General features: G+C 41.7%; 1 protein-coding gene across 1 annotated transcript in view; it reads left to right on the top strand.

Moving 5' to 3' along the window:
• The window catches only part of CRACR2B (calcium release activated channel regulator 2B), a 124,805-nt gene that overhangs the window by 90,012 nt on the left and 21,740 nt on the right, over positions 1 to 13,053 (top strand). Inside the window, exons 7-8 of the mRNA XM_077459901.1 lie at positions 4,699 to 4,789; positions 7,143 to 7,238. Coding sequence (XP_077316027.1) covers positions 4,699 to 4,789; positions 7,143 to 7,238 — 187 coding nt within the window. The remainder of the gene's footprint in view (positions 1 to 4,698; positions 4,790 to 7,142; positions 7,239 to 13,053) is intronic.

Genomic DNA, 13,053 nt, shown 5'->3' with positions numbered 1-13,053 from the left:
TCCCAGATCAGATAGAGGTATGTACAGAATCGGCAGACAGAAGAGCGGTCGAATAAAAAGCCAGGGTCATTTACAGAGCAGGCAGTGGCATAAGGGGTGTGAAGGTGTGTGGCAGGAACTAAGGATTATGTTTACCATACTTCACTAATAATTTATTGAAGTATGGTAACGGCGAAAACATTCACCTATGCAGAGGTTTGGTTGGGAAGGACATTGGGCACAATAATAAGATTAGTCTCTTCTGACTACTGCTCTGGTACACACCGTACATTTATTTTTATTTTTTTTACAGCGTTTGGTCTGGGAGGGCATTTATCTGGAAAGTGGCGTTCGGAGAGTCGACTAAGAACATCTGATCAGATGTTTTCCTGGTGTGCCGTTCAGGAATGTAAGGGCAGTGAAAACTTCCTTCTGGTAGCCAAGGAAGCGTTTGGGGTTGTGGGTGGAGTTGCGGCAAATGACATATGAGTTGTATATGGCCAATTGAAAACAATTGCAACTTTTTTATACCAATGGTATGTCCGTCTTGTGGCAAGGCATGATTCTAGCATTTGGTTGAAGTTGACTCCCCCCATGAACAAATTATATTCATAGATGCATTTTAGTTTTATGGATCGACGACAACATGTAGACATGCCTTCTGTCCCTCCACTTCACTGCCAAAATCTCCTTGTTTCGCAGACTCAATGTTTCTCCTTTTCTCAACTTCTTATTGACAAGTCTTTGAGGAAAGCCCTTCCGGTTCTTTTTTACGGTGCCACATGCTGGTGTCTTCTTCCGGTGAAGGTTGTGGAACAGGGACAGAGATGCGTAGAAGTTGTCTACGTATAAATGATAGCCTTTCTCCAGTAGGGGATATATATATGAGGTCCCAAACAATTTTCTCGCTTGATCCCAAGTAGTTTGAGTAAATAGGGAATTGCAGCTAGGTGTCCTTCCCTTCGTACACGTTGAAGGCATATATGTACCCTGTGACTCGGTCACATATATTGTATACCTTCTCCCCATAGCGGGCCCTTTTCCTGGGAATAAATTGTTTGATTTTAAGCCTGCCTCTACTAAATTTAACAAGCTGCTCATCCACACATGTGTTGGTCCGGGGTAAACAGCTGGGGGAATATTTCAGAAAAATAATTTGGTAGTGGCTGAATTTTGAAAAGCCTGTCATAATTTGGGTCATTTTGGGGAGGGCACTGGGTAATATCATTGAAATGGAGGAACCTCATTTCATGAGGTATCTGGTTCTGGGCATTACCTAGGAGAAGATTGGCATGGGGTGTAAGCAATAGGAATTCAAAGTGTTTGTTTTTTTTTTTTTTGGTGAGTCCCATACAAAATGTGAGGCCTAAAAAACCTTCAACTCCTCCACCATTAGGTCTCTCCACTCGTAGTGACGGGCATAATAGGACGTTGGATTATTTAAAATAAATTGCTGTGCATAGAGGTTGCACTGGGTCACGATTGTTGATAGCATGTCCTCTGTAAAAATTCAATAAAAACAATTGATTGGGGAAAAAGTCTGTGTCCACCTGGACTCCAGGCTGGGAAGTAAATGGGGGGGAATGTTGGCGTCTCCTGAATTAGGAGGAAGCCACAAGGGGTTCTGAAGGGCATAGGGAAGGCTGGCATAGGTGTATGCTAAGCCTGCATTGATGGGCACTGATGAGGTGTCACAGATGTGCACTGATGAGGTGGCACAGATGTGCACTGGTTACACAGATGTACACTGATGAGGCGGCACAGATGGGCACTGATGAAGCTGCACAAATGGGCACTGATTGATTGCACAGATATGCACTAAGGAGGCAGCACAGATGGGCACTGATTTATAGCACAGATATGCATTGATGAGGTTCTCTTGGGCTTCCATTACGTACATCAAGGCCTGTTGCGTCTGGTCTTGAGCTTGAACCACCTGCGTGAGCAACTTAACAGGGTCAACTTGGGTATAGATTTCACCACAGGAGCCTTGAGGCACTCCTGATCTCTTTCCACTTCCTACACGCCAGTATCCACTTGAGCTGGCGGCACCGTTACTTTCTCTATCTTTGGGGAAGCCTTTGTCACCTCTCGTGATTTTTTTCATACAACAAAGCTGCTTCTTCTCTGACAAGCTGGATCAGCTCTGGATAAGATAGGACCCCTGTGTCCCTTTCAGCAAAGACCAGAGCACAATGGGATAATTTGACCTGGCCCCTTGTAGAATCCGCTAGAGTCTGATTTATCAGTGTCCCGAGGATCAATCACCTTCTTCAAGATAATATGATGAAGGATTCAATCCACCCTGACAACATAATCGGACAGCCTTTCTCCATGACACCGGTGAGTGTGTTTGAATTTGTACATCAGGCAGCTTTTCCACTCTCTCATAGACTGCACATAACGCCTCAATGTAATCCATAGCTGCACAGTCTGGTTTTCCTCTCTTCAGACTCCAAATGACATCAGCTGCTGGACTCCTGAGACTCTCACTGATCCGGTGTCTCTTTACAGCCTCCGACACATTCCATTCTTCTACTGCCTACACCGCTTGATCCATTAAACTTTCAAAATCTTCCTCCTCTCTTGGTGTGGGAGCACGGTCCGAAATTTACGTTTCTGATACCCCTGATGAGCGGAAATGGTGTGGCTTTTTATCAGGCTATCAACTAATCGGCTCATGTCAGTATAAAAGGAAGCTGATGGCATCCCTGCAGCTGGGCCATCTGCCACCTCAGAGGCTGGACTCACCAGTCCTAACTGGGAGGTGTTTCCATCAGAATCACTTGCTGGCAGCAATTATATCACTTGTGCCTCTAGTCCTTCCACCAGGCTCAGTGTTCTTCTGGAACTCCGTTGGAATATTCTCTCGCCATTCTAAGAGAATATAGGTGTAATCATCCTCCATAATCAGGTTTCATGTGTAAAAGGTAAGACACTTGATCTGGGGTGGCCTTCCTCATCAACTGTCCTATCTCCTTCTCAGTCCATCCAACTTTGGGCACTCTTAATACTATGGTCAGCTCCAATCGGCTCCCATGTTTTCGTTCCCAGTCCTTGGAGGTGACCGAATCCATTCTCTCTTCTTCCCTGGACACGTCACCTGACTTGGTCGAGTATCCAGACCACTCCCCTCTATCTCCTCAGTCCACAGACATTAAACATCAACTACCAACAAACATTCAGCAAACTGTTGTATTTAGAATGACTGGCTCCTTTAAACAAAACTTCAGAGAAATGTGAGCAGGCCCCTTATGCTAAATATTATTAGTCTCTTAGTAAGATGCGCAAAGAACAAAAAGTGGTTAATGATCACTCCATGAAATACGGCACATTCTTCAGCTAGCACTCAAGTATGATGAAGGAAATTATTCTTTGGGTGGTGGAACAGAGCAAATTTAGCTGTTGTGTAATCAACTCCTTGTGAATTGCAAACTTCCCCTGTTTAACTTACAAGCACCTGGTCACCATGTATATAGCTTCAATAATATTGTATCCAATATGGTCACAGAGGATAAGGGTGTGGATCAACGTGGGGACAAGGTATTTTGGGGGGGACCCCAAAGCATCCTCCCCATGTTGAGGGCATGTGGCCTGGTAGGGTTCTGGAGGGGGGGGCTCTCTCGTTCCCCCCCCCCTTTCCTGTGGCCTGCCAGCTTTTGTGCTCAGATAAGGGTCTGGTATGGATTTTGTGGGGGCCCCACGCCATGTTTTTTTATTTTTACATTTTGGTGCAGGCTTCTCCTTAATCTCCGTAACAGACCTGGTTATGAATTGGCGGTGGGGGACCCATGCCGTTTTTTTCAATGATTATCTATATTGCTGGGACCCGACAATACATTACAGCCATAAGCAGATTTAAATGACTTTTTTTCCTTTTTTTCCTTTTTAGAAATGTCATTTTGCTGTGGTACTGTTATAAACAATGGAAAAATGCGCTACTTTACAGGCAGACTAAGGAGACCCCCAGTCATGATATTTAAAGGAATATTTCATTTTTGTTTCACTTTAAGCTTTATTAAAATCACTGCTCCAGAAAAAAACTAGAGTTTTTAAAACCTTTTTTGCATTGATACATGTCCCCTGGGGCAAGACCCGGGTCCCCAAACACTTTTTATGGTAATAACTTGCATATAAGCCTTTAAAACTAGCTCTTTTTTAATGTTAGTTTGTTATTTTGAATTTGCCGCGACTGCCGCATATTGTTCGCTGTTCGGCGAATGGGTGAACACTAATATGATTCGTGATTGGGCAGCAGCAACTCAGGTTCTTGGTAAGAACATGTTTATTCATCTGTCCCATAATTTACATTCCGAAGGGCCTCTGTCAATTAATTTTAGGCTTATTTCAATGGCATCAGCTTGACATCGGTCTAAGATGCTTTTGAGATCATTCAGAATTCAATAACAGGTACATTTCTACCTGTCGCTGACCCCGTTCCAGTTACCTGTTTATGCAAGTTTTGCATTTCTATAGACTTGTATCGGCACAGAGAACCTGTGTTATGCTAGAAACAAAAAAAGGTTGTCGACATAAGCCTTTATAAAAATCAGCAATACCGTTGTCTATAACAACTGTAGTTTAAAAGTCAGAAATAATTATTTGTTGTGCATTTTACTTCATGTGGAGCAACTGTTTTTTTTTTTTTCTTTAAACAACCTTCTCTCCATGATGCATGTTTTTTCACATTTCATGTCTTGCTAATTTTTTGTAATACAGGAAAGAAACAGATCACGGACGAGAGGTGAGAAGTCTATATGAAGAAATGGAGCAGCAGATCAAAATAGAGCGAGAGCGGCTACAAAGGAAGGTATGATTCATATAGGCTACACAGTAAAAAAAACTGTTGTATAGGGGGCCTAAAAATAACAATGGTAAGCCACTCCAAGCAATGTAGAATAAGCCATATGAGGGCTCCCATAACTTTGTAGATACTCCGAGGGACCCAGATCGTCAAAGTAATAAAGATGAGAAATACTGACATTTGTCTGGTTCTATTTGTTCTGGTAACATTACAAACAAGGTAGTAAAATAAGTGACTTGGAGAGCAGAGGTAAAATGGGCAGCTGTACTTGTAGACATACCCTAGTTTTCTGTGGGGTGAGACTGACTATTAATCCCCACAGCAAGAGTTTATGCACCTATGTGATGAAACAATGACTAAAGTTAAGCTGAACTTCATGCAAAGACAAAAAACACAACTCATATGTATATTATTCATTTAAACAGTTTGCTTGGACCAAGCTGGCCCAAGAGAACTACAGTGTATCTTTTTTAGACAGTACAGGACACAGGCTGCATATTCATAGACTCTCGGTTATAGGCGTGTACCTTCAGGTGACTGGACACTGGCAAGCTTTTACGGACATGCCCCAGGTTGCCCGCCTTTCACATAACCCTGCCCCACTCCGTGAGTCCTTCGTTTTTTGCTAGTGTTCTAAGGTAATGGACCTCTTCTGTGCATCAACTACATAAAGTATACTGCATGTTCTGGCAGTGGTACAGGGAATGCCCGTCTGCTGCCAGAACAAAATTGAGTCAGGCTGAGTTCTCAGCCATTTACAGGAAGCCTTGTATTTTAATCAACTAATACAAGGCTTCCTCTGATTGGCTAAGATGGAGAGGCAGATGATGTCACACTCTACACTTTAGCTCTTCAAAGGAAGCCTTGTATTCAATTTCATTTTGCTCTGGCAGCAGACAGGAAGTCCTGGTAGTGCTACCTGAACACAGCGCTGTATACTGCATGTAGTGGAGGCTACATACAGTTTATACAGCATGAACAGTATGCTCAGCAATTCGCTAAGAAAATTGTTGGTTTCTGCCAGCTGGGCCCAAACAAACTATTTAAAGTGAAAGGAAAGATGGACTTATGTTTAAAGATAAACTGCGATTAGACAATAATGGAGGCTGACATTGCTGACCTCTCAATTTGAGAACGCCAGTTCTCTGGCTGTCATTTTGGTCTTTGACTTTAAAGCTGTCTGCTTTCCAGACCCAAAAAGAAATCTAGAGAAAATTAATTCTGACACTATTTTTGACATTCATTTACAGCAAACTTATTCCGGGTCTCAGAATCATAGTCTAGTCTTTTAGACAAAGGCCTGCAGTGACAGCTCCCATACTTTATTATGACAAGTTCACTTTCAGTTCATTTCATTAGTATTGAGCAACATATACAGTGTATATACATGAATCTGTCCTGATATAAATTTGTCCTAGTCTACTGAACAACAGCTTTTAGACTGGGAGAGGGTGAGACAACCATGCAATCCAGTCAGATCTCTATTGTTTTATAGAATATTGTTAGTCAACGATTTGGACTTCTAGGACAAGCCAGAATAGCAATGACATCATGAGTGTTGTGTTTCCCTTTCACAGTCTGATCACAAGCTAGGGGGATAGGTTGGTGACCAAGGTGTATCTGTTTTAGAGAAGAGTGGTCTCCAACCTGACTATTCTGTCTGGCAGGGGCTTCTGTATCGTAAGATTGGTTCAAAACAATAATAAATCTATTGCAGGTAAAACCGTTGATGTATATGTATTTTAAGTGTGCTTAGCTGTTTGCCCTGAGTCCAACTACAAAGCACGTATTTAAACGTCAATCTTGCTGTCCTTTTTATGAAAAATAATCCCACCTTCAAGGCTACACACCTATTCTATATAAAATTCCCAATAGATCCACATTGTGTTTAGATGTCCACCACACCCAGCTTTTCAGGCACGCATGTCCTAACTCAGCCTACGCCATTGCCTATTACGCGAAATGCACTTTTCAAGCACTTGTAAACTATTCTCCTATAGTAGTTCTCCTCTGTATCTCTGAGGCTCTCCTTCCTTTTATCTGGATTTCCACTCTAAGGTATTGAAGAACTTTCAGGTTGGCACATCTCAGAGAAGTGAAGACTGTAAAAAGATTATGCTGGCCATAAATCAAATCCCTAGATTTTATCTGACAAATTTACTAATAACTATGCAGTGCCGATATCTAACAAATCCACTCAAAATCAATCATATCAGGTGGGTTCAAATTATTAGTAAATCTAGCTGTCCAATGAAAATCTAATTGGTATGTGGCCAGCATTAGACAGGGCTTTGTCTTCTGTAAAAATATGTCACCATGACATCTGATATCTGACTGATTACATTGTTCTTATGTGCAGGATTCCACCAGACAACAGGACAGACAAACCACTTTGCAGAGGGAACTACTGAGGAAGGAACAAGAGCTTGAGGGCATCGTTCTGCGACAGCGACAGGTACAGAGCACCGTCCGTATTACTCCTATTCCAAATGACAGTACTTTCTCTTATTCCTTGAGTCGTCAAAAGGTACCTGTGCTAAAGAATATATGGCTACTGGCAATGCTGGTATAGATCTGCTAATTCCCATACCCTGGCTATCTATGGCCTCAGTACTTCTTTGTTTCTGACCCCTAATATAACATATGATAATACTTTGTCATTGTATATATACAATTCAATTTATCAAGCTACACTTTACAACAGCAATATTAAAACAATTTTAACACAACTATCAACATTTCAACACAACTAAACCTACATACTTCTGAAAAACACATGCCCACATATCTATCCTTAAATATAGAAAACATAAAAAAAAAAAAAAAAAAAAAAAAAGAAGGAAAAAACAATTCACATAAAATTCCTAAAAATCTGCACCTGATTGGTTTATAGACCAGACAGCCCGAGGGAAAAATGTGATTAGTGTGGGTTTTAAGAGTTCTATATCTTTTTCCTGACTTTGATGGGGCAAATGCACTAACAAACATGCAACTGGTGAAGTCCGCACCGGAAACATCAGATGCGCTGATCTGCATGCTGGTTCTGGTATTCAGCAATGACAGCTTCTATGTTTTCTGAGTACATGTATCCTTTAAGGCCATAAACCTCAGAGTGAAGACAGAAATGCAGACAGTCCGACTGTCATTCGACATATGAATTTTTTGTCTTTTTATTGTAAAGGCAAAGGGTCGCATTCTGCAACCATTCATGTTAGCTTTTGGTTAGAGGCGGGAGGGGGCATATTTGTAGACATTAAAATGAGAATATACATTTTCCAGCATTACAGAGATCTGCCGTATAGAGACTGGTAGTGTTCAGTCCCTGACTGGTTTACAGTAACTAATTTAATCTATAGAAGTTGTTCATCTTTTTGTAAGATCCATACACTCAGCACAAATTAAATGCAATTGTGTCATTTACCACAGCAGTGTTTACAGCTTACACTGACTTGAATGCTACGTGATCATCCATAGCTGTCCAACCTGACATCAACTCTGTTTTTCTTTTTATATCTGCCATCAACTACATAATGCAAGGACCCTCCTGCTTTGATACACCAGTGGATTGCTTAGTTCTGTTGTCATGTTACATAGGTTTGGTAGATCTAAAAGAGATTATAAAGCGATTGTACAATCTGATTTTATAGTTTATGATCTGGTTTGAAAGCCAAATCTGAAAGATCAGACACATCATTTTCCTGAGACAATAAAAAAAAAGTCTTGTGGTGTCCAAGGGTGAATTGCCTATGGGCAGTGACTCACATCCATTAATGGCTGTTCACAAACCACAAAGTGAGTGCCTGAAGCTGGCCATACATGGGTCAGTTTATTTCATTCAACCAGCTGGTTGCACAAAACTCCATTTCCCTCATCCACACATTCAATTTGAACACGGGAATCCCACTCCCGCTGTGTCATTGGATGAGGGAATCTTCCTTGCTGTGTCATTGCATTCTGACAACAGAGAGTCCCCCCTACTGTCAGAATAGACAGATCAGCACTGCAGTCTATTGCCTGCAGTCCTGAATGAGCGACAACATATCAACAGGAAAGGTGAACAGAAGTCGATTGGTAGATTGACTTCTGTTTATGCACAGTGGCTACACATGCATCTAAATTAGGGTGGTCCCTGTTGAACTAGCCACATTTCGATTCATATATGGCCAGCTTTACTTGCTTGCTGTTGCTTCACTAAGAAAATACAGAACTGTCTCTATACATATCCTTCTTTCCCACCATCATTGCTTAAACAAGAAGACTTTGTGCCATCAGAATGTTCTGTTGGACCAAGCAAGACATTTGAAACCTGTATAAAAATTAAACATTCTCTGATCCTCTGGCTAGCCTTTCACTGGCCAAATACATTGACAAATGCAATTATTCCATGAGTTTATATTCCATGCCGTACTTGAGCATGCTTTCATTCATTCAATGAAAATCTGAGCAGTTTTGCCCACTTGCAATCTACCTATACTGTAGAGACACAATGCATTTGCAATGCTTCATCCCAGAATAAAATAAGATGTTTCCATGTCTTCAGATATTTTTTCAGATATATTTTTGTATTAGATATGTAATTTACTTAAAGCGGAACTTAACTTAAAAGTGAAAACTCCACTGATCCTTCTTCTCTCGCCCTCTTCTACCATTATTAAGTGTTTTTTTTTTTCTGTGAGTAGGTACCTATTTCTGACAGGTACCCACTCCCACTTCTGCTAGGCTTGAATAGCAGAGGTTGACCTCCCTGCTTGCAACCTCCTGGAACCTGTGACGTGTCCCAGGAGGCTATGGGACTACTCCAAAACTGCAGCACGTCTCACGCATATGCAGTGAGGAACCAGCTGTGAAACAAGAAGTCACAGCTGGCTTTCCATATTCAAGGTGGTGGTGCCAGGGACCCAAAGAACGGTGAAGAACTGGCTCTTGGGGTGACAGCGCTGGATACCTGTGCTGGTGAGTGTTTCTTTATTAATCAGCAGCTACATTTTATTTTTTAATTTTTTTAGAATTCCTTTAAAATATTCTCTGTAATCCATTTTCTTTGAATCCTATGTCAGTCTGGATGATTGTACAATAAAATGTAGTCTTCAGGCTTCTTGGCATTTACCTTGACATTGTTGTCAACTTCAGTATGCATGACTGGTAGTTACAAACAAGGTAGGGGGACTACAGCAGCTATTTAGGAACCATGCCAATGGGAGTTAAAATACAGATGTCCAATTGTGTTTTCAAGCTAATTTATAAAAACACCTGCAAGTATGTACATTATTTCCTATGCTTGGTTGCATACCTAGACATTAAGCCGAGTGTATGTGCATTCTTGCTTTATACTGGAAATAATGAAGAGCATCTAAGGGCATATTTATTAAGCTGGGAAAATTCACCAAACATTTACTGCAGTTGAATTGTTCATTGCAATTTAAAATGGGTAGCTCCCAGTTTTGGAAATATTATGTTGATGCTGAAATGGTGATCTGCACATAACCCTGATCGCGTGTGTTTGCTACGAGCTCCTGGGTAACTGTTTTGAAAGTGTTTTTTGCCAAGATGGAGTCGCAAAAGAGAAACATGTCTAGGACTAAAGCTGGCCTGCAGAATATTCACAAACATCTGGATTATGTTGAGTTGGCCCTTTCTCCCATGGCTGCATGCATTGGTAAGCTGCAGTTATGAGTCAGCATACATATCGTATATTCAATCAATGTGGTCCCACCTGGATAACGTGAAAGACAACCACTGCTTCAACAACATATGGATGTAACAGGACAACATCCAATCCAGGGTTTATTTAACACCCTTCTTAACAAATCACTTATTGAAAAGGATCAGGTGCACAGAGCCCTGAGTGCCCACAGCTCCAATCTGTAGAAACTGTTCAACATCCTTTGCATAGTCCATTCTTTAGACAAAAGGAAGAGATCATACATAAGTCAAGAGAGAAGAAGAAATTACTTTTATTTTTAATTTGAAAGGGTTAACAATGCTGCTCTGTTGGATACTGTTTAATTTTCTTTTCTTACATCAGGGGACACAGAGTCATAGTAATTACTATGTGGGTTATATCCGACTGACAGGTGCTTGACACTGGCACGCCCCTTAAGGCGTGTACTTCCCCCATATAACCCCTCCCATTGCTGGAAGTCATCATTTTTTTTTCCGCCACGAGTAAGGATGTGTTGTGCTGAACTCCATGGGCAGTAATCCTTTGATGAGAGCCAGCCATCCTGACCGGATCCATTCTGATGTCTTGTAATGGGCTAAATGAATGGTACCCGAGCCTCGTAATCCGAAGAATCAAGGTTTTGCTTGCAAATGTTTCTCTTTGAGAGCTGGGCCCTTTTTGGTAGTAAGGCCAATAAAAGTTTACTGGCAGGGTCCTGCCGCAGGTCCAGGATTGTGGGTCAACCTGAGTGTTTCCCGCAGTTCCTGAAGGTTTTCTTTAAGGTCTCGGAGCCTTTTGTTGCCTACAGCACAGTTTCTTGAGGTGTCTACTTCTAATAAGGTTCATTTGAACCTCCCCCACCTCAGCATATTTTTTTCCTATTCATGCATAGCTTATGTGTTCTGAATGGGAACATTTCTATGAAGAAATGGGGGGTTCCAGCAATTGATGCTGCAATCACCTCAATGAGCAGAGTCTCGCATGTCCAGTGGATAATGCACTGATGTTAAAGGATCCAGAAAATTAAGGTTGGAACTTCCTTTTAAAGACAATATGTCTTTTGCAGTCTTGCAGCAATTGGTGTATCTCAGTCCATTAACCCTTTAACGTCTGCTCCACTATTTTGGTGGAGCACATTTTGAGTCACGCTAATTCATTAAAAAATGTGGACTTCTAAGGGTTAAGGAACAGGTGAGAGATGCCTGAAATTCTGCCTGATCAGCAGGCTCGGCAATGGCCTGGTGTGTCTGATGCACTGTGTCTCACAGATGCTATGAAGGACTCTATCGTTTAAGCCTTATGGCTTATACTTGGACTAGTGCATTCTTGCAGAGGTCCGTGGTTGAAATATTGATCAGCCAAAGCACCATGTGAAAACCCTTAGCCAGTTTGTGTCCCTTCCTGGGGTACGGCTATTTAGAGTGGATAAGTACATCCAAAAGGGTAAAGCTCTCTTTACCAGTAAAAGGAGGTTAAACATTTCTCCTTTTAATCGTGCTGCCTCTCCTATGCCTGTGGCATCTGCCTTTAGGCAGTCTCAACGGTCTCAATCGGCAGGTTCAGGAGAAAGTCCCCAAGGGCAGCACCAGATCGTGGGTGATCTACTTTAATACCAGGAATCCGGCTTCCAGAATCACTTACTATAGGGTCTGGAAGGCATATGTTTCTTGGTGTGGATCCAGGGGTTGGCACTCCAGAAAGTATGTCTGAGGCAGGATTCCTGATGTCCTGCTTATAGGATCTGAAATGAAGCTGGTCTTGACTTATATTAAGAGCCAGATCCCGGCCTTGTAAGAGGTTTTCCTATGGCCTCTTGCTTCCCACTCTTGGTGCGTAGCTTATTCGGGGGCTAACATGTTTATTCCCCCTATCAAGGCACCTCTAAATCCTTGGGATTTAAGAGTGGTCTTATCGGCTTTGCTGAATCAGCCGTTTGAACCTAACAAGAAATTCCCTTGGTTCTTTTGACAAGAAAGATAATCTTTTCTGGTTGCCATTTCTTCTGCTAGAAGAGTATCGGAATTAGTGGCTCTGTCTTGTAAGAGCCATATTTCATCAGACATAAGGATGAAGTGGTTTTATGTCCTCATCCTGAATTTTTAACCAAAGTTGGTAACAGGGTTTCATTTAAACCACAATATTATTCTTTCTCCTTCTCCCCAGAGCCTTAATCTGGGGAAGAGAAAGCACTACATTTTCTTGATGTAGTAAGAGCGATCAGTCTATTTAAAGGCGATCGCTCAGGTTCGCAAAGCACAGGTTTTTTTGTACTGCCAGAGGGTCCAAGATGTGGACAGGCAGCGTCAAGATCCACTATTTTCCAAATGGATTTGTCAAGTGATTATTTAAGCTTCAGCTTAAAGAAGAAAATTCTTCCTTCTCATATTAAGAGCACACTCCTCCAGGGCGATTAGTGCCTCTTGGGTGGTGCATCATCTGTCCTTTATGGCTCAGATCTGTAAGGCCACGACTTGGTCTTCGGTTTATATGTTTATCCGATTTTATCAAATCGATATTAAAGGTCATGAGGATATTGCCTTTGGGCACAGTATATACTGCAGGCTGCAATATGAGTCCTCTGGCCTCCTGTTTTTTGTTCTGTTTCCCC

This window comes from Lithobates pipiens, unplaced genomic scaffold (genome assembly GCF_037356315.1).
Source record: "Lithobates pipiens isolate NorthernLeopardFrog02 unplaced genomic scaffold, aLitPip1_a1.2 Scaffold_10, whole genome shotgun sequence".
NCBI lineage: Eukaryota > Metazoa > Chordata > Amphibia > Anura > Ranidae > Lithobates > Lithobates pipiens.
The sequence above is the reverse complement of the archived record's forward strand: the minus strand, read 5'-3'. Positions and strand labels throughout refer to the sequence as shown.